The sequence below is a fragment of the Lissotriton helveticus genome, chromosome 1_1 (genome assembly GCF_964261635.1).
Source record: "Lissotriton helveticus chromosome 1_1, aLisHel1.1, whole genome shotgun sequence".
NCBI lineage: Eukaryota > Metazoa > Chordata > Amphibia > Caudata > Salamandridae > Lissotriton > Lissotriton helveticus.
The window spans coordinates 1,037,467,740-1,037,491,031 of NC_136057.1; the positions used below are offsets into that span (position 1 = coordinate 1,037,467,740).

Sequence of the window (23,292 nt, forward strand, 5' to 3'; positions counted from 1 at the left end):
ATATAGGTGAGATCACTATCACTGCAGATATAGGTGTGAGATCACTATCACTGCAGATATAGGTGTGCGATCACTGTTACTGCAGATATAGGTGTGAGATCAACATCACTGCAGATATTGTTGTGAGATCACCATCACTGCAGATATTGGTGTGATATCACTATCACTGCAAATATAGGTGTGAGATCACCATTACTGCATATATAGGTGTGAGATCAATATCACTGCAGATATTGTTGTGAGATCACCATCACTGCAGATGTTGGGAGATCACATCACTGCAGATTTAGGTGTGAGATCACCGTCACTGCAGATATAGGTGTGAGATCACCGTCACAGCAGATATAGGTGTGAGATCACCGTCACTGCAGATATAGGTGTGAGATCACCGTCACTGCAGATATAGGTGTGAGATCACCGTCACTGCAGATATAGGTGTGAGATCACCATTACTTCAGATATAGGTGTGAGATCACCATTACTTCAGATATAGGTGTGAGATCACTACCACTGCAGATATAGGTGTGCGATCACCGTCACTGTAAATATAGGTGTGAGATCACCATTACTTCAGATATAGGTGTGAGATCACTATCACTGCAGATATAGGTGTGAGATCACCATTACTTCAGATATAGGTGTGAGATCACTACCACTGCACCTATAGGTGTGAGATCACTACCACTGCAGATATAGGTGTGCGATCACCGTCACTGTAAATATAGGTGTGAGATCACCATTACTTCAGATATAGGTGTGAGATCACTATCACTGCAGATATAGGTGTGAGATCACCATTATGCAGCTATTGGCGTGAGATCACTATCACTGCAGATTGGTGTGATATCACTGTCACTGCAGATATTGGTGTGAGATCACTATCAATGCAGACATTACTTCAGATATAGATGTGAGATCACTATCACTGCACATGTAGGTGTGAGATCACCATCACTGCAGATATAGGTGTGATCACTATCACTGCAGATATAGGTGTAAGATCACTATCACTGCAGATATAGGTTGGATCACCATCACTGCAGATGTGTGAGATCACCATCACTGCAGATATGTGTGTGAGATCACCATCACTGCAGATATAGGTGAGATTACCATCACTGCAGATATAGGTGTGAGATCACCATCACTGCAGATATAGGTGTGAGATCACCATCACTGCAGATATAGGTGTGAGATCACCATCACTGCAGATATAGGTGTGAGATCACCATCACTGCAGATATAGGTGTGAGGTCACCATCACTGCAGATATAGGTGTGAGATCACCATCACTGCAGATATAGGTGTGATCACTATCACTGCAGATATAGGTGTGATCACTATCACTGCAGATATAGGTGTAAGATCACTATCACTGCAGATATAGGTGAGATCACCATCACTGCAGATATGTGTGAGATCACTATCACTGCAGATATAGGTGTGAGATCACCATCACTGCAGATATAGGTGAGATCACTATCACTGCAGATATAGGTGTGAGATCACTATCACTGCAGATATAGGTGTGCGATCACTGTTACTGCAGATATAGGTGTGAGATCAACATCACTGCAGATATAGGTGTGAGGTCACCATCACTGCAGATATAGGTGTGAGGTCACCATCACTGCAGATATAGGTGTGAGATCACCATCACTGCAGATATAGGTGTGATCACTATCACTGCAGATATAGGTGTAAGATCACTATCACTGCACCTATAGGTGTGAGATCACAATTACTTCACATATAGGTGTGAGATCACAATTACTTCACATATTGGTGTGAGATCACCATTACTTCAGATGTAGGTGTGAGATCACCGTCACTGCAGATATAGGTGTGCGATCACCGTCACTGTAAATATAGGTGTGAGATCACCATTACTTCAGATATAGGTGTGAGATCACTATCACTGCAGATATAGGTGTGAGATCACCATTATGCAGCTATTGGCGTGAGATCACTATCACTGCAGATTGGTGTGATATCACTGTCACTGCAGATATTGGTGTGAGATCACTATCAATGCAGACATTACTTCAGATATAGATGTGAGATCACTATCACTGCACATGTAGGTGTGAGATCACCATCACTGCAGATATAGGTGTGATCACTATCACTGCAGATATAGGTGTAAGATCACTATCACTGCAGATATAGGTTAGATCACCATCACTGCAGATGTGTGAGATCACCATCACTGCAGATATGTGTGTGAGATCACCATCACTGCAGATATAGGTGTGAGATCACCATCACTGCAGATATAGGTGTGAGATCACCATCACTGCAGATATAGGTGTGAGATCACCATCACTGCAGATATAGGTGTGAGATCACCATCACTGCAGATATAGGTGTGAGATCACCATCACTGCAGATATGTGTGAGATCACCATCACTGCAAATATAGGTGAGATCACTATCACTGCAGATATAGGTGTGAGATCACTATCACTGCAGATATATGTGTGAGATCACCATTACTTCAGATATTGGTGTCTGATCACTATCATTGCAAATTTAGGTGTGAGATCACCATCACTGCAGATATAGGTGTGAGATCACCATCACTGCAGATATTGGTGTGAGATCACCATCACTGCAGATATTGATGTGAGATCCCCATCACTGCAGATATAGGTGTGAGATCACCATCACTTCATATATAGATGTGAGATCACTATCACATCAAATTTAGGTGTGAGATCACCATCACTGCAGATATTGGTGTGCGATCACTATCACTGCAGATATAGGTGTGAGATCAGCATCACTTCAGATATAGGTGTGAGATCACCATCACTGCAGATATAGGTGTGAGATCACCATCACTGCAGATATTGGTGTGAGATCACCATCACTGCAGATATTGGTGTGAGATCACCATCACTGCAGATATTGATGTGAGATCCCCATCACTGCAGATATTGGTGTGAGATCACTATCACTGCAGATATAGGTGTGAGATCACCATCACTTCATATAGTTGTGTGAGATCACTATAGCTGCAGATATAGGTGTGAGATCTCTATCACTGTAGATATTGGTGTGAGATCATGATCACTGCATATATATCTGTGAGATCACTATCACTGCAGATATTGCTTCAGAAATAAGTGTGAGAGCACTATCACTGCAGATATAGGTGTGAGATCACCATCACTGCAGATATTGGTGTGAGATCACTTTCACAGCAGATATGAGTGTGAGATCACCATTACTTCAGATATAGGTGTGAGATCACTATCACTGCAAATATAGGTGTGAGATCACCATTACTTCAGATATAGGTGTGAGATCACCATCACTGCAGATATTGGTGTGAGATCACTTTCACAGCAGATATGAGTGTGAGATCACCATTACTTCAGATATAGGTGTGAGATCACTATCACTGCAGATGTGTGAGATTACTGTCACTGCTGATATAGGTGTGAGATCACTATCACTGCAGATATATATAGAATATGTTTTCGGTATACAAGAGTTTAAGCTATGGCATTGTAAATGACAATGCGTTTTTTATTCATATTTTAAAAACGAAAACAAAAATACAAGGCGTTGTCATTTACAATGTCAATAGCTCAAATTGGTGTAAATGCGAGACCTATTGCATTGCAAATGCTTGTTCAGATATTTGATGCAGAACCAGAAAGGGATTGGAAGAGGTTGTTTTGTTTATTGAATTGTGATGAATTGCTATCATTGGTTATCGAATTTCTGTTTTTACCCACACTGTCACATCCTCAACAGATACAATGCCAGATTGATGGTCGTTCCTCAACAGTATTTCCTCTAATTGTGTAGGTAGCTTTGAATATCTTATAATAGCATCACATGGCATTTAGAATGGGAAGAAAATAGTGGCACCGCTGTGACCTGAGATCTGCAATTGGTCCTTTTGAATTGGAATGTTTAGGAAAAATATATGTATAATAAATAGAACATATTTTAATGTCTATGCTAGCTATTTCAGTTATTTTTCGGTTTTGCATGCATTTCTTCTGAAAATCTATAGGCAGCTGTTGTAGTGATTTAAGTGGCAGTGAGATGTGATCGGTCTTTTCTCATGTTTGAAATACATATTGCTTTTGTTTTTAAAGGCTGATTTATGTGTGTAAGACTAGTTTTAGGCAGGCATGTGAGTGATGCAGCTGCTTAGTTCAGTCTAGATAGAGGCTGGTATTTACTACTATCTGCCAGTCTTGAAGACAAACCAATTACTTTAAGTTGTGTATGGTAGTACTTTATGTTGCATATGGTAGGTAATAGCCAATGCACATTTCCTGCTAAGTGGTTTATGTACCCCAAAGCGAGTTTGTCAACCAGTACAAAATATAAATGTTTAACTTAGATTTTGATTCTCAGGTTTGTTCCAGAGTTGCTTTAAGTCTCTAATCACATCAATTAATGTCTGATTAGTAATATGTTTCCTAAGTCACCAGATCATGCCATGCCATGTTCTATATATTTTCCTGTTGACCACAATAATGGATCCTACTACATCATGAAAATGATGGACAAAATGTTGCAGCGTTGACCTTTTTAGGTCGAGCCTAGCGCAGCGCGCATGCGCTGCTCCAGGAGAGTACCTTTAGAAATTGGTCTGCACTTTTCAAGCACTCGTGCTTGTGGTGGCATCCCCCTTGCGGGAGCCAGCAGCAGCGCGCAGGGGCCATCTGTTTTTGTAATTAACGTGGCCGCGCGCGCTATACTCCCGCTCCCCTGTCTGTGCGCCTTTCATCGCTAATTTGCACACGTCCTTGCACGTCCTGCATATCACGCTGCATCCCCCCCAACCACCCACCCACCCTTTTTTATTTGATAAAACTAAGCATTTCTACCAAAGATAGGCGGACCTGCGAGGAGTTTTGTTTGATGTCTAATTCTTTTTAGCTTGTGTCATTAAATTTACCTGTATTTAAGCCCTTGTGAAGTAAAGAAAAGGGCGAGGGGGGTTGAGTGGGGGGGGGGGGGGTGTCAGGGGGATGGTGTCTTGAGTAGGGCATTTTATGTTAATCCGGATAGTTTATCAGAAAAGCATTCTTAGAGGGTGCCCTCAGCAGTGTTTGGGTCTGCTGTTTACTCAAGGGTGCCAGAGACATCTGTGTGCGCTTCCAGGACTCTGGAATCCTGCCCCAGTGGCCTTCAGCCACTCCCAATATGGCGTTTTGTCACAGTGGGTTTGGGAGAGTTCATGGTGTCTGAGACTCCAGGTCTCTTCGGTATCCACAGTTGAACTGTGTGTCTGGTGCTTTCACATCTGCCAATGTCTCAGCCTGTCTTTACCACCCAAATTCATAAAATATACAACCTTCCCCTAATTCTTACTTTTTTTAAATAATATTCTTAGTAAACCTCCCCTTTTCTTTTTGGGGTAGGTTTGAGGTAGTATGAGGGGTATATAACAGACTTACTCCTACTCTACCACTTCTTTTTAACTCACTCTTTGCTCCTATATACCCTCATTTCTATTTTTACGTTTACTTACTCCTACTCTTTATTTTTTTTTTTTTTTAAATGATTTTATTGAATTTCAAAACCAAACTCTCAACCCAGTGGACATAAGTACATAGTTTCTCATATGTAAAAAAACGTAAAAAGCAAAATATAAGGTCCAGACCCCTAGCCCTATAAACTACAGGCACACGTAAGACATTTGCGTTTAAGTAGGTGTGACCAAGCTCATACCGTGCTTATTGGATTTAAGATCACAGTTATTAAACTTGCAAGGAAGGAGGGGGAAACAGGGGAAGGGAAGATGAAGGAGAGCAAAGTAGATGGGCATCAGGGGGTGTCAAAGCTCTCATCACTGCAATACAGTCATGAGAAATTGGGTCTGTCATAAAAGTCAATTTGAAAAGTTCCTTTCCAATCCCTACCCTCTTCTGTTCACCTTTCTGTCTGATTCCCAATTGGTAATCCCCCAGGAGCCGCAAGCACCCCTCCTGTAAACCTCCTCTATTGTAGGTATCCATGCATCCCAAGCCTTTACTAATTCCGGAGGCTTTTGTCCTCCCTAAGCCTCCTTGTGCAATAAAGAGCTTTCCGCCTCTGCCCACTGGACTACTTACTCCTACTCTTCTACTATTTCCTACATACTACTACTTATTCCTACTTGCACTCTTACTTTCACTTCTGCTTTATTCTTTTTATTACTACTTAGTCCTTCTTACTCCTACCTACTCTGGCCTACACCCATTTACTGGTATCACTGTTACTTCTGCTTAGTCCTACTAATAATGACTCCTAGTCTTAGCCTTAATTACTCCTATACATATGTCTACTTCTACACATTCTTAGTCCTACCTTCACTCTTACTTACTTCCACTTCTACGTACAGCTACTCCGAGCCCTACCTGCTCCTCGTCGTACTCCTTCTTACTCCTATATACTTTTGCTTACTCCTACTATGTTGTTCCTCATTTTCCTAATACTGTTTACTTCTGCCTGTTATCTTCTGCTACCTACTCCTGCTTAATCGTATTCTACTCTTGCTCGCACATATGCCTAATCTTACTTGCATCTATTTTCCTTGCTCCTCATCGTACACCTGATCCTGTTTATACTTCTCCTTGGTCCTCCTGGAGATCTTACTTCCACTCCTTCCTACTCCTACTCTTACTGTGACCTAATCCTAATCTTACTTCTTCTAAATCCTGTGTAATTTTATATGCTCTGACTCTTGCTCCTACTTATTGCTACTTTTATCCCTACCTAATCAGACTGTAACCCTAAACTAATTTCTACCCTTGCTCCTAGTATCCCTACTTTTTATCCTAAATATACTCCTACATATGCCTTCTGTTAGCTTCACCTACTCATTCAAGACTAGGGGTGGGTGTAATTTGTGTAGTCGCGCTACGCAAAGCTCCGCAAAACGGTAAAAAATCTCTGCGAGCACGCTAAAGTTCAGCGAACACACGAATAGCTTATTCCGCCCGTTCCCGATCCTTTTTTCCAGTTCGCGAACGCTGTTTGCGTGCTCGGGGAGAAATATCTTGCAAACCCGCATTTTGAAAGCGCGAACAAGCAAAAAATTCCACAAAGCCGCGGATCGCAGAATTTTTGCCAATTCCGCGTTCTCCGCAGAACGCAAAATTACCCAAATTCCGTGAGCGGAACGAAATTTACTGCCCAGGCCTGTTCAAGACCTATGCGACTCCCTAGCCACCTTCTTTGACCGCAAGATTGCAAGCATCCGCAACAGCTTCAACACCCAGACCGTCCCTACAGCCACCGACACTGCAGACTCACCGCCCCCCAGCCTCAGCAAACACCTGCTCTCCTCGACCTGCTTCATCAACGACAACACCATCAAGACCATGAACACCATTCACTCCGGCTCGCCATCAGACCCCTGCCCTCACCACATCTTCAACAAAGCAAAACGCATCATCGCACCCCAACTCCAGAAGATTGTAAACCGCTCCTTCGAGACTGCCACCTTCCCGGAAAGCTCTAAGCACGCTGAGATCAACGCCCTACTCAAGCAACTCACAGCGACCCAGCCCCTTCTTCCCTTCCCGGCGAAAGTAATCGAAAAGATCGTCAACCTGCTTCCTCAAGGAGAAAAACATCCTGGACCCATTTCAATCTGTATTCCACAGCAATCACAGCACAGAAACCACCCTCATCGCTGCCACAGACGACAACAGACCCTACTGGACAACAGCGAAACCGCAGCTCTCATTCTCCTGGATCTCTCAGCCCCCTTCAACACCGTCTGCCACCACATCCTTCGCACAAGTCTACACGATGCAGGAATACGCAACAAAGCTCTGGACTGGACCACCTCACTGACAGAGCCCAGAGGCTCCGCCTCCTCCCCTCCCCCCTTCCATTTCGAAGCCACCAAGATCTGCGGCGTGCCCCAAGGATCACCCCTGAGCCCTACCCTCTTCAACGTTTACATGGCACCGCTCGCCAACATAGTCTCCTAGGCCGACGACACTCAACTGATCCTTTCACTCACCAAAAACCCGCCACAGCAAAAACCAACCTCCGCGAAGGAATGAAGGCCGTCGCCGGCTGGATGCAGATCAGCCTTAAACTTAACTCGGACAAGAAAGAGGTCCTCATCCTCGGATTCACTCCCTCCGCCTGGGACGGCTCTTGGTGACAAGCCACCCTGGGAGCCGCACCCACACCCACCGACCACGCACGCAACCTGGGGTTCATCCTGGACTCATCGCTGTCTATGACCCAGCAGGTCAACGCCGTCTCCTCCTCCTGCTTCAGCACCTTCCGCATGCTCCGCAAGATCCACAGATGGATCCCCACCAGAATCAGAAGGACTGTCACACAGGCCCTCGTCAGCAGCAGACTGGACTACGGCAACGCCCTCTAAGATAAACCTTGAGCCATAGATGTGATTGTTCATTGAACCTTTCCTGTTGCAAGTTGTGCAAAATACGGCTGCTCGTCTGATTCTTGGTTTACCCAGACGATCCCCCTCTTTGCCATGCCTAAAAAGCCTACACTGGCTCCCTGTTAAAAAAAGAGCCTTTTTTAAAACCATGTGTTTGGTTCATAAACACATGTATGGCCTAGGACCAAAATATTTGAATCAAAAACTGACATGGTACCAGCCTGGTCGACAACTGAGATCAAGTCACAACTCACGCCTCAGAGTTCTAACTGCTAGAAATGGCGGACGCGCCTTTTCCTTTATGGCGCCATCCCTATGGAACAAACTCCCCCTAGACATACGCACAACTACTGAACTCATGAGTTTTCGCAAAAAATTGAAAACATGGCTCTTTAGTTAAAATCCCATTCAGACTCATCTTTTCCTTCCAGGACTGCCCGCATGCGCCATGAGACTCCCTTGGGATGTGATATGTTGCGCAATACAAATATCCAGACTAGACTGTTACTGCGGCAAAACCCACCTCGAGTGGAGGTGCAATCCAACAAATGTAATTGCAGTTGGGTGCTCAAAAAGTAAAGACTGCCTTCTGATTAAGATGGTGGTTCTGCCCAAATTCCTGCATCTTTTTGTTAATCTACTGCTGCCCCTACTCTCCAGATTCCTTCAACGATTAAGATCACTATTAATAACACTTGCAGAGGCCAGAAAACAGCCCTGGATAGTGCGGGAAATCTTTACCCTATCTCTACGCCAAGGTGGATTAAATGCTCCAGCCATGACACTATGTGCAGTATGCACTCGGGCTCAATATGTCCACTACAGGATATATCCCATTGAATCTTAACTGCATGTGGCGGTGGAGGCAGATTTGAGACACCCCACACCCCTGTCCACAGCGCTATACTATCCATATAGATATTTACACAAAACAGCCACTATGGCTGTCTGTGTGAAATGGGCATGAGACACCCTGAGACGCCGGGCTCGACTCCCTTATCTTTATGCTCACTCCATTCCAATAAATAACCCACTAATACCAGCACTGTTAGACTCATATACTAAAGCCATGACACACCAGAGACCGCTGCGCACATTCGCAGATTTGTACCCAGAGGGACGATCCCCCTCCTCCCCCCTTCCTGGACACTGGGCGCCACCCAGCAGTTAGTGACAAATATCCTCCTATACCAACAGCTAAGAGCCCCTTGCAAAGCGATAAATAATACTTTCCCAGACCCTCGCCTACCTTAGATGCCTTAGAACACATACTAACTAATGCAGCACGTCATAAATTGATTACACAGCTGTACACCACTATGCAGAACAGGGCACCGGTGTGCGCCCCAGGAGCTTACGCCCGTGGACAGTAGACTCTACTCCTAAACGGAGGAATAGTGGTGTACTGCTGTGGGCAGACTGAGGGCCTCTCTCCCAACTATAGACTGCATCTTATACATTTCAAGTTCCTACATACAATGTATCGTACACCTAAACCATTGCATCGTATTGGATTGAGGGAGGAGTCGCAATGCGTATGCTGCTCGATGCCCCAGGCCTCCTTTATGTAACAAGTAACAATGTCTAAATGGGTAATATTAGAAAGATCGTTAATAAAACATGCACATTTGTTGCAAAAAGGAAAGAAAGGGAGACTGGAAGGGTTGTTTGAATAATGCAGGAGTAGTCTGTATTTAGAGCCAATGTAGACCAAAAGAACAGTATCGGCACTATTTACTTTTAAATATGAGCGTGACCCGAAGGCACTTGTGCACATCTGTGCTCATGAAAATGTGAACGGTGCAAGTGACACCGCGAAAGGCGGTGCAGAAAAACAATAGTGACAATATTTAGAAGAGATGTTGGTTTACAAATGGTAAATTACAGACACAATGTAGGTGAACCATGGAGATGCGCCAAAGATTGCACTGGGCAGTCGACGTTTCGACCTGTTGTTAGTTCAGGTCATCTTCAGGACCAGGTTACAGTATTTTCGTGCTGACCAGGATGAGGGATCCTTCCAATAAGGGAGAGGCAAGTTCAAGGGTGAGGAGGCACCATAATTCTGGACTAATGCAGGAGATCAGAGAGAGTGATCCCCAGGGAGGGGGAGAGAATGGTGAGCACCAGCATGAACTACCGGCATCGAGAGGAGATCGTTCGGTAATGGTGGCCTGTAAGGTAGATGGCCGGTGTGTTCAAGTGAATGTCCGGGTGATAACCAGGAAATAGTGAGCCGTCAGCTGGAGCTACGGCACGAGGGCCGTCCTGGCGTAGTTCCAGCTGATGGCTCACTTTTTCCTGGGTATTCCCGCACACACTCGGACTTACGCCGAAGAGATACTCTCTCCCATCCCGGATCCCCTTGGACTGAGACCCCCGACAGATTCATTTCCTAGCACCTGGACGTTCTCTTCAACACCCCAGCACTCTACCCTACAGGCCATTGTCACAATTGCGAGCCGAGACTGAAAGAAAATGCCATATCCTTTTCAGAGCACTAAAAATAGTACTGCATTAATTTACATTTTGACAGCATGTGTTTTCTCCAAAATTGAAGTGCCATCACTGTCACTCATGAGTGACTACCCACTTCTTCTCATGGCCACTGAGATGATAACCTACCTTCCATGGCTACCTTTTGGGTCTGGGCCCCAGTGCCACCAAATTGCAAACATCCCACTTCACTCTCAACTGTTGACCAGACTGCAGCTATGGTGCCCCAACAACCATATTGGTGGCCAGGAGCAAAGCAGCTAAAGGACTCAATTTAAAAGAAATGGTTGCTTCTTCTTAGTCCCAAATTAAGTCGAATGAGACACCTTTGGCCTCATCAGCTGAGCTCCTTCGGGGGTTTCCCAACTAAGCCAATCCAGGTGTACCATCATCAAAGGTCAGTGTCCATGTTTTGGTATTGAAATTTCAAAGGGAGATTGGGCATTACACTAAGACTTTGCAATAAAACACTGCTGAATTAGACCACGAGACGCACAAGTTGAAACCAGGATGGAGCCGTTAGAAACAATTGCCGTGGAAGGTATTCATGAGACAGGTTAACTACAAAAATCATAGAGTGGAAGAACTTGAAAAACAACACTAGCAAATCCTGGACAGGCTGGATTATGTAGAAAACAGGTCAAGGAAAAATAATCTATTTATCAAGAGTGTAGCCGCAGCAATTCAGTCCCCGGTATTTCAGAACTATAATTAGGTCTTTTTCCTCATGCTGCTACTGCGCCCAAAAAGCACTACAGTACACCTGGACCATACAGACAATGTATTTACAACCTATAAAATACAGAATAACTTTAAACCCCAGATGTTCTGACACAAATGTATTTTTCCATGGTCAAGTAGGCGATTCTGAGAGCGGCACAGAAAGCTAAACCCGTTTTGTACAAAGAGGCTCTGATCCTGCTATTCCGGAATATATAATTTAAGGCACAACCTTTAGCAAAAGAAAATCCCTCAAAAATGTTATTGATTTTCTTTAACCTATGCATATCCATTATAAGCGTGGATTCCCTTTCCAACAATTTTTTCAGTCAAATAGCAGACAGCAATCTTTGTCCTCTAGAGCTGAAGTGGCTAAACTACTAGGCCTCTAACTGTACCATGCGAGAGATGATGGTCCATCTGAGGAGATACGTCCAGAATTGCAATCGCAGCTCCCGAGGAGGTCCAGGAAGAGCGCCATAAATAAATGTCGATGAGAGGATACCTTGGATAGTGAACTTGACACAGAGACTACTTAAATGTTGCGCGAAGAGGAAGCCCCAAATTAAACTGCTAATCCTAAGATCGTCTCATGGAATATGAGCAAAAGGAGTACATTGAAGGTGAACTCTGACGAGTGATGCTCCATTCCCAACACATATAGTATAGTCCATAAAAAACAATCTCTGGACATTTATTTGGAATAATGATACACCGGGCCAATGCAAAACTCTGCAATATGACCTTTGAAGGAAGGCTGTGAGTTCCAGAGGTCAATAGATATATCACAGTTGCACAGCTTGTGCCCGCTCTAGCCCGGTCCTCCTCACAATTGAGACAAACCATGGTATAGACTGAAACAAGAGGTGTGTAGCCTGGCCTTAAGGGGCTTTTTATGAACCACCATTCCAATGCACACACCTCGGAGCCTCCAAACCTTCAATCTGTGCTCCTTAAAGTGAAAATCCTTATAAAGTAATGTAAAGATGGTACCTCACACCAGAAGATTTTTTTTTATTTTTATATATAGAGTTTCATACAGCGCGAACTAGACCCGAGACATTGGGTGTCAGAGTGTTTTACATGAGCTCCAGTTTCGTTACAGAAGAACAAATTCATTTTTTTGTTAAGATTGAGGGCAATGCTCGGCAGTTCTGATACCTGTTGAAAGGGGTGTGAAGAGAGGGGTTCTAATTTTCTTATTTGGTGGCTGTGGAAAGACAAAGGAGATTCTGGAGTGGAACTTTGTCTCTCATTAAGGAGATTACTAAATTCACTGTTTCGACAAGGATGGCATCTTTGCATATTCTCGATGACTAGTAAGTTAGGCTCTCATCTACTACTAGCAGCCAAACTATCTACAAGGCAAAAGTAGATGGTCCCGATCTCCCACCACAGCCTTATGTTGGGCTAAAGTTTAACATCCCCATGGCTAGGAGAAATTAATGACCACTGTTAAAGACGAATGAGCTTGATTTGAGAGAGTATATACTGTTGATAAATAGATTTACCAACAATTTACTATCACCGCTGAATTCTCTCTTTTCCAAATGATGTTCTATTAATAAGACCTGCAATAAAATTTTGGATCGCAACCAGATAAATGTGTGTGTTGCTATAGAAGCACATCTTTCTAAACTTTGGGCAGTAAGGAAAGAGAAGTATGTATTTTCCTGGTGATAATTCTGTAAATTAAGCTGCGTAAAAAGAGGTTAGAAAAGATACGAAAGGTAAAGATATCAATTCTTGGAAAACGTATGTGGATGCATTGCTGTGTGCCATAGGCTCTAGACTGCCAACCACGAGTGCAGAATACTGGGTTAAAGAAGTCCGAGTTTTGCATGAGGTGATGGTGGGTGAACAGTCTGAAAAAGAAAATGTAGAATAAATATGGTCATTGTGATGAATTCGGTTAGGGGAATGGGCATACATCTCTGATGACCGAGAGTATCTAGCCAGTGAGAGAAGTTAAGACTGAGTTTATTGATCACAGTGAGCTCTGCTGGTGTTCAATAGCTGGATAGTAAAATGTTGTATTCAGACTAATTGTTATATGTTTATTCCGTGACAAAGCATCACTACAACTGAAAGAGCTGTCCTAGTTCAGTGAGTAACACTTCCCTCACTTCATTTTAGGTACCATGAGAAGTGCACACTAGCCCTTGACGGTGGGCCATGGAGAAATTTGGCATGAATTTTGGAGGTGGAAAGAAGGAACTGTTGGAGACTATCGAAAACCAGAAGAAACAGCTGATTCAGTACCAGGTTCGTTTAAAAGATGTTGTGCGGGCCTACAAGAGTCTTCTAAAGGAGAAAGAAGCATTGGAGGCCAGCTTGAAGGTGTTGTCTGTGACCCATCAGGCTGAAGCAAGTTTGGACAGTGCGGGCAGTGGTGGTGCCACCTCCCTGGGAGATGCTGGCGATGATGGATGCTCCTTGCACAGTGAGGACAGTGTTGGAACAGCTGCAAGTGTGGACACCACTGCTAGCCTCTCTAGCATCAAGGGGGAGCTGGCAGAGGAGGATCATCTATGTGGATCCCCCCTACCAAAACCAGAAGAAGCAAGTGGCTCAGAGAGTGGAATCAGCATAGCAAGCGGGGAAGGTGGGCCTACTGCTGTCAGTGAATTGGACAAGAAAGTCCTTCAACTGAAAACTCAGTTGGTAACTTTGACAAATGCCTTATCCACAGTGACTCAGGAAAAGTCCCGCATGGAAGCTTCCTACCAGGCTGACAAGAGGAAAACCAAGCAGGAGATGGATGACGTAAACAAACAGGCCTCCGAAAACCAAAGGTGGTTTGAGGAAGAGCTGAAGAGTGTCCAAGACCAGCTTGCGGAGACCAAAGCTCGACTCATCACACAGCAGCATGACCGGGCCCAGGAGCAGAACGACCATGCTGTCATGCTCCGAGAGCTTCAGAAGCTTTTGCAGCAAGAGAGAGCACAGCGGCAAGATGTGGAGCTAAAGCTCGAGGACATGAGGGGGTGCCTGGCTGGGAGGGTGAACCTAGCAGAGCGGGTCGGAGAGTATGAGCTGCAGGTGGCTCACCTAAACCGTGAGCTACAACAGCGAACAAAGGAACTGCACACCATCCAGGATGAGCGAGACAAACCTGATCCACAGCTACACGAAATGGAAAAGGAAATGGCCAACATAAAGACTCACCTGCAGTCCCAGCTGCAGCAGGAGATGCTGAAGGTAATATGCTCCTCGGTGGTTTGGAGTTATTCACAGATCAAGTTGTTGGGAGCTTCCTCTTTTAAGCTTGATAAATGTTTTTTTGTGTGTGTGTTGGTGTTCGAGGCATGTGGGCTGCTGAATTCATATCTGCATAGATTGCCGCCTAGTGTTGGGTCCGGATGATTGCACATTGTTGTCCTGGAAGAGTATTCGAAGTATCACGAGATAGGTTGCTCCTCCCTCTGACTACAGTGCGCATTGGCATCCTCTCCATCCTCAGATTGTTTTTTCTCTGCCATTGGGTTCGGATGTACTTCCTACTCTCCAAGTTCGGAATCAAGAAAAACTCTTCAAAAGGCCTTCGGATCAATCGGTATTGTTCAGCGCTCGGTGCCGATACACTTTTAGAACTTTGTTGCACTCCAGTCGTCGAATCGGGCCGTGTGGCCTTCTCGACACCACGTGGACCGTCCGTCGATGGAACGAAGTCCATTCAAGTTCTGCCCTCAGTGCAACTCGAAGTTCCCGCACACAGACAAGCATCCAGTGTGCAATAAATGCCTATCTCCAGATCACAATGAAGATAGCTGCCTAGCCTGTGCCCAGTTCCGATCCAAAAAGTCTATTCGGAATAGACGGGCGGCGAGGCAAGAAATGCAACGGTCGGCACCAGAACCCGATAACATCTTCGATGGCGAAGAAGATCTAGCCAGCGCCGAAGACTCGGATCAAGACGAAAGACAATACTCGGAGCCCGACTCCGAATATTACCCCGAAGAGGGAGAATTAATCGTCGATCTCGAGGAATACAATCAGACATCGTAGCAGTTGAAGATGACTCCGATGACAACGAGGGGCGAACCGTGAGTACACCGCCCCATATAGACACTAGACCTCTATCAGAGACTCAGGTCGAGGCATCGCCAGCAGGCCTTAGCCAAGATCAACATCCTCGTTCTACAGCCCTGCCATACCGTCCGGCTAAGAACATATCAAAAGAGCCCTCTGAGACACGTCACACAACATCGGTTCCATCGAAACCGAAACTAATCGACAATACAGTCTTCGGACCGAATTACGTCGAACCGAAGGTCACAAAGCCGAAAGGCGTCGAACCGAAGGCCACGGTAACACTACAACCTTCGAAAACAAAGACCATTCGAGTCGACATCGAAAAGCAAAACAGTCGAGTCGAGCTCAAAGTCAAAGGCCGTCGAGTCAACCTCGAAGCCAAAACACGTCGAATCGACACAAAAGCACGTCGAATCGACCCCCAAAAAGCACGTCGAATCGAGCAAATCAGCCTCAGGTATCGGCAAGGGGAACAAACCGGTCAACGACAGAACAAGGCCCACGCCCAAAACTACCGTCGACCCGAAAGCGAAACCGAAGGTGGACGAAAGGAAATCGGTCGAGCCGAAGCCCATCGAATCGAAGAAGGGCATCGAGCCAAAACAGCAGGCTCCAAAACAACATAAAGACACTGTCGAACCGACAAAACCACTCGGTCCGAAACAGGTTGTGAAGCCAGCCAAGGACGTTCAACCTACAAAACCCGTTGAAAAACAGCCTAAATCGATCCTACCACCTAAAACGGTCGAAGCCACAAAGAGCGTCGACCCGAAAAAACAAAAACCAAAGGTTACAGCACCCAAACCAAGGACTGTGGAAGAGGAATGTATTCACCCAGATTCCTCCACATAAAACCAGTCAAAAATCTACATTGACCCAAAAACTGGTAAAGTAACTGTTTATACCAAAAAGAAAAGACTTCTACCAACTGAAGACCTTCCCAAAATCCCACTAAAGAAAAAGAGAGACTGTGCTACCTCTCCTATATTCTTTGAACCTATCACTCCGGCTATGCCTACTACTCCTTTTGCCACAACCTCACCTGCACGCTCTGACTACAACCCTGATGAAGATCAGGACGCAGATGTAGGTTTTGGTTATCCACAAAACCCACTTTCAGAGCCAGACACACAGCCATGGGGTGGAGGAGGGGAACCAGACACTAAAGGGACTCTGCCCATTACAGACCCTGCAGTATACCCTACTAAGCCATCACCCACAGAGGATACAGTAGCATTTAATTCACTACTAGATAGAGCCGCAACCTACCACAATGTAGAGATGCACTCTGATGCTATTGAGGAAGACTTCCTCTTTGATACCCTGACGACATCTGAGAGACACGTAAAGACACTCCCAATGCTAAAAGGGGTATTAAAACATGCAAGTGACATTTTTAAGGACACTGCTAGAGCACAGATCATAAACCCTAGAATTGAGAAAAAATACAGGGCTGCACCTATAGATCCTACATACATCAAATGGCAGCTACTCCTAGATTCCTTATGGTATTCAACGCACGTAAGCGTGCAAACTCGCAGACTACTGGAGAGGCCGCTCCTCCAGACAAGGAGTCTAAAATCTTTGAGGCATCAGGCAAGAGAGTGGCGGGTCAGGCAGCAAACTCCTGGAGAATAGCCAATACACAGGCCTTGCTAGCCAGATATGATAGGGCGCACTACGACAGTTTGGAAGAAATTCTACAACACTTACCTGATCCCTACAAACAGCAGGCAGATGAACTTATACAAGAGGGAAAGCTCATCACCAATGCTTCCATTAAATGTGCCCTAGATGCGGCAGACACAGCTGCCAGATCCATCAATACAAGCGTGCTGCTAAGGCGCCACGCATGGCTTCGTATATCAGGCTTTAAGAATGAAGTCCAGTCTACAATTCTTAATCAGCCAATCAACCCAGACTTTTTATTTGGTCCAGCAGTTGATTCAATTCTGGACAAAATGAAGAAGGATGCAGAAACTGCAAAGTCTATGGGAGCTCTTCAGTCCCAACAACACCGGGGCTCCTTTCGTCGCTCCAATTATAGAGGAGGAGCACGAGGAACATCACCGCAATCCTCCAACTACAAAAGTAACACACCATCCACATATAACAAGAACACCAGTAGGGGTGGTTATAGAGGAAACAATACCAAGGGAAGAGGTCGTGGAGGCAATGCAAATAGATCCTCCACTAACACAAAGCAGTGACTTCTTGCCACTACCCCCAGACCACATAACACCAGTCGGGGGAAGAATACAACAATTTCTGCCAGTCTGGTTAAATATCACCACAGACAAGTGGGTCAGGCAAATTATCCAACATGGCTTTTGCCTATAGCTCACCTCAACTCCACCCAACATACCACCCGTGCACCGTCCTATGTCACAGGAACATATAACGCTACTTCAGCAAGAGGTCATCAGTATGCTGCAAAAGAGGGCCATAGAACCAGTCCCACTGCAACATCAGGGAACAGGAGTATACTCCCTATACTTCCTAATTCCAAAGAAGGACAGGTCTCTCAGACCAATATTGGACCTCCGGCCCCTCAACCTGTACATTCTGTCAGAGCATTTTCACATGCTCACTCTCCAGCAAGTCTTACCATTGCTTCGCAAGGGAGACTTCCTAGCAACCTTAGACCTCAAGGATGCATACTTTCATATACCAATACACCCTGCTCACAGAAAGTATTTGAGGTTCACCATTCAAGGACAACACTACCAGTTCAAAGTCCTACCATTTGGGGTAACAACAGCTCCAAGAGTGTTCACCAAATGTCTAGCTACAGTGGCAGCACATCTCAGAAGGCAACACATCCATGTGTACCCTTATCTGGACGACTGGCTAATACACGCGACAACAGCCCAGCAATGTGCCGACCGCATGTCAAAGACCATACACCTACTGCACAGTTTAGGATTCTCACTAAACTACCCAAAGTCACATCTACAGCCCTCCCACGTCCAACAGTACCTGGGAGCGACAATAGATACACTGGCAGCAAAAGCATATCCCAACACAGCACGTGTCCAGGGAATGCAGATGCTCATACAAAAGTTCAGACCCCAACACTCACTACCAGCCCGAGTGTTTATGCAGCTAATAGGCATGATGGCCTCATGCATATTCATAGTCCCTCACGCAAGACTACATATGCGTCCGCTACAGGAATGCCTAGCAAGGCAGTGGAACCAGGCTCACGGGCAATTAAAAGACCTAGTGTTGGTGACCAGTCGGGCATACAACTCTCTGCATTGGTGGAATCCACAAAACCTTTGCAAGGGACGACTGTTCCAAGAGCCTGTCCCACAAATAGTGTTGACAGCGGACGCATCCCTAGTAGGATGGGGAGCCCATGTCCTACACTGCACAGTACAGGGACTCTGGACTGTACAGCAAAAGAAAATGCATATCAACCTTCTAGAGTTGATGGCCATCTTTTTAGCCCTAAAAGCTTTCACAACACACGTACGCAACAAAGCTGTGTTGATCCGGATGGACAACATGACAGGTATGTATTACATTCAAAGACAGGGAGGAACACACTCACCACAGCTGTCGCACCTAGCTCAAGCAATGTGGAAATGGGCCATTCTGAGGAACATTTTTCTCATGGCAGAACACCTCCCAGGCAAGGACAACCAAGTAGCCGACCTGCTAAGCAGGCACAGCCAACAGATGCACGAATGGGAAATTCACCCCAAAGTGCTCCAACCATTCTTCCGGAAGTGGGGACACCCGGAAATAGATCTGTTTGCCACAAGCGAAAACGCAAAATGCCAGTACTTTGCCGCCAGGTTCCCACATCCGCAGTCGCAAGGCAATGCGATATGGATGAACTGGTGAGGCAAATTTGCGTGCGCTTTTCCCCCAGCTCCACTAATACCGCTGGTGGCACGCAAAATGCGCCAACATTCTCTGACGCTAATCCTAGTTGCTCCCACGTGGGCGAGGCAACCATGGTACACAACGTTCCTAGAACTGTCAGTGGTGCCTCATCAAAAACTGCGACTCACACCCAGTCTTCAAACTCAGAACCATGGAGAAATCCAACACCCAGATCCGCAACAGCTGAACCTAGCGATCTGGCTCCTGAAATCCTAGAGTTTGGATACCTCAACTTGCCTCCAGATTGCATGAATATTATCAAAGAGGCAAGGAAACCCACTTCCAGAGCATGCTATGCGGCAAAGTGGAAACGTTTCGTCATTTACTGTAATAACAATGACATTAACCCGCTTGATGCTTCCACTCAAAACATCATTTGCTACCTATTGCACCTACAACGGTGCAATTTAGCCTTTTCATCCATCAGAATACACCTAGCTGCGTTAGCAGCATATCTGCAAAACAGGCAACACTTTTCACTATTTAGGGTGCCAGCAATTAAAGCGTTAATGGAAGGACTTAAACGCGTAATTCCTCCAAGACACCCTCCTTCACCAGTCTGGAATCTAAACGTTATCTTAACCAGACTAATGGGACCACCTTTTGAACCACTGCACTCATGCGAACTACAATTTCTTACTTGGAAAGTGGCTTTCCTTATTGCCATTACTTTGCTTCGAAGAGTTAGTGAGCTGCAAGCCCTAACTATTCAAGAGCCATTCATTCAAGTACATGCAAATAGAGTAGTTCTTAGAACAAACCCTAAATTCATGCCAAAAGTGGTATCCCATTTCCATATAAATCAAACTATAGAACTGCCAGTGTTCTTTCAGAACCCACAGATAGTAGCCGAGAGGGCCTTACATACCCTAGATGTCAAAAGAGCTCTGCTATATTACATAGACAGGACTAAAACATTTCGGAAAACAAAACAATTGTTTGTTGCCTTCTCACCACAACACAAGGGTAACCCTATTTCAAAATCAGGTATAGCCAGATGGATAGTTAAGTGCATCCAAATGTTATTTAAAAGCAACACGCACCTTAACAGTCCCCCCTAGAGCGCATTCCACACGCAAGCTAGGGGCATCCATGGCTTTCCTGGGAAATATTCCTTTACACAAAATTTGTAGAGCAGCCACATGGTCAACCACACATACATTTACAAAACACTATTGTGTAGATGTACATTCCAAACAGCAAGTTGCTGTAGGACAGGCTGTTCTCAAAACTCTTTTCCAGACTGCTGCAGCTGACACAGGTAGCCACCGCTAAGGGAGATACTGCTATACATTCTATGCACAGATATGAATTCAGCAGCCCACATGCCTCGAACGGAATATGCTACTTACCAGTATGCATCTGTTCTTGTCATGTAGGGCTGCTGACATTCATATCGCCCTCCCACCTCCCCGGTGCCTGTCACAGCTGCAGCATTCATTCATTGCATGGACATCTCTTATTGTTCTATACTCCATCTCTGCCACAATGGCGAAAAACAATCTGAGGATGGAGAGGATGCCCATGTGCACTGTAGTCCGAGGGAGGAGCCACCTATCTCGTGATACTTCGAAGACTCTTCCAGGACAACAATGTGCAATCATCCGGACCCAACACTAGGCGGCGATCTATGCACAGATATGAATGTCAGCAGCCCTACATGCCAAGAACAGATGCATACTGGTAAGTAGCATATTCCTTTTTGCCTTCAAGTCCTGTACTTGAACTACCACACTGCCTTTCCCAAAATAATTCCAGCCCTTTTCAACCCATCTACTTATTTAGTATTTAAAATAGTGATATGTTTTTCTCCAAACCGAATAGGTTCAGTGACTTGACACATACTCTTCAGATTTGTGGTGAATCACTGTATTCAGAATCCATTTCCCTCCAGGAAATCCTTAATAGAAGTCTGGCTCCTAAAGGCTGTGAAGCGCTATTTGGGGGGCACATCCTTGAGTTCTTCCTTCAATATCTATTTTAGTGGTGGTGATTCTCGTTCACAGCAGGATATGTAGACATTGGGATGGGCATTTTCCCCATTCATTATTTTATGTAAATGTTAATGTGGTTATCATTTGAATCCGGCACGAAAAAAATGGAATTCAGTGGTAAGTGTATTAAGTGGATAGCACCTTTTAAAAAGATAAGATAGTAATAAGGACTGATTCTCCTTAATTGGCCAAAGATGTCCCAGTCAACATTTAGAAGTAACTGTCTGTCTTTGTTTAAATGGTATTTCCCTTGTGTGCGCATAAACTCCTTTCAGAAATTGAACATAAATTGCACCTGCATCCTTTTTCCCAAGGCAAGTTGGGAAACATGGGATATTTACGCGTCCATGGACAAATGTTTACTATCCACATTTTAGCATGAAAGTGTCTATAGGGAGGAAAGGGCAAAAGTACTTGCGGTAAGATTTTTTTTTTTGCGCCTGACTTTTAACATCCAGGTTTTAATTGCACTGTTAATGTTCAAGTGAGAGGGATGGAAATATTTTCTTCTGCTTTTGCGAAATCGACATTCTTAACATTTTCCTCTGTCTTTAGCCAGCACCTCGACAAGTAGCTAAATCGTATTTCAAGGTTAAAGACGAATCGGTTACCATCTAAGCATTTAGAAAACTCACATTAACGCTGGGTTTATGCAGGGACGAGTTTCCCCAGAGTTTTAGCTGTGACGAGCAGACCAGAGATGGTCTAAAAATGTAAAGGTTCTCGCGGGTCAGCGAGGGCTTTTAAGAGCTGGCTTCACAAATGCTTGTTTTAACAATGCCCAGACCTAATGTGCTGGTATGTCAATAGGTGACTGAAATGTAGTGTATCTGTATGAAATGTAAAGCCTTTTGTCGGATTGGATTTAAGTATGCTTAAAAGAGCTTGATGTAAGTGGCTCAAAAACCTGCTAATTAAGGAGCAGTATGCGATGGTGAATAAGCGGCAGAAATTTAATTACGAATAAAGGCTACTTTATCATACAGAACGTTGCGACAGATGCTCAATTAAACTGGGTGAACCAGAGATGGCATTATTAATTAAATGAGAAAAATGCAGTTCCTTATATTTTTTCAATCAAGCTTCCCACTATTCATTACGTGTATTGAAGAAGATAAAGTAGGGAATACCTGTTCCTACTCTCACGCAGTGTCTTATTGTATACACCTGTTTGTTCCTAAATACATCCATCCATTAAACACTTTATCAGCAACTCTTTAATCATACCATGTGCTATAACCAAGAACATGTCCCATTCTTGAAAGCAGGGTGTCTTGTAACCTTGTGGCGATAGACTGTGATGGGAATTGCATAGAATGAGCCAGATAATGATCAATTTAGTGAATCTGTAGGTAGCCTTTTATCTGTACCGTTGAACTTGTCTCAGTTTTGTCAATCCCCGAGTCCAGCATTTCACTAGTTAATAACGAAAACAGACTAGGTGCAAAATGCGACTTCTTTTGCCCCTCTTTTTACTCGTTCTGCACATGCATGTTTCTGTTTATCTGCCGTTGAGTGTCTTATGGACAGTCACTTTTCTCTTGACTTTATCCAGAACAAAACACTTTCTTTCCTGAATCGACCTTTTCTCTGTTAACGTTCGTTTTACCTCCTAGATCTTGTCTCTACTACTTCTGCACCCAGCTAATTTTCGAAATCCTTTTTTCAGGGCCAAATTTCATGTTTCACTGATGTTTCGACTGCAGCTTTGCAACATTAAATGACAATTATCTTCATACTAGTTTTGGCTACCTGTCTTCTCCAAAACTA

The 23,292-nt window shown here is 44.6% G+C and overlaps 1 protein-coding gene across 3 annotated transcripts in view; it reads left to right on the plus strand.

Annotated features, from left to right (window-relative positions):
* GCC1 (GRIP and coiled-coil domain containing 1) overlaps positions 1-23,292 on the plus strand; it is a 68,247-nt gene that overhangs the window by 34,807 nt on the left and 10,148 nt on the right. For all 3 annotated transcript variants that reach the window (XM_078677840.1, XM_078677836.1, XM_078677838.1), the window contains exon 2: positions 13,736-14,800. In XM_078677840.1, coding sequence (XP_078533966.1) covers positions 13,775-14,800 — 1,026 coding nt within the window. In that variant the 5' untranslated portion in view covers positions 13,736-13,774. The remainder of the gene's footprint in view (positions 1-13,735; positions 14,801-23,292) is intronic.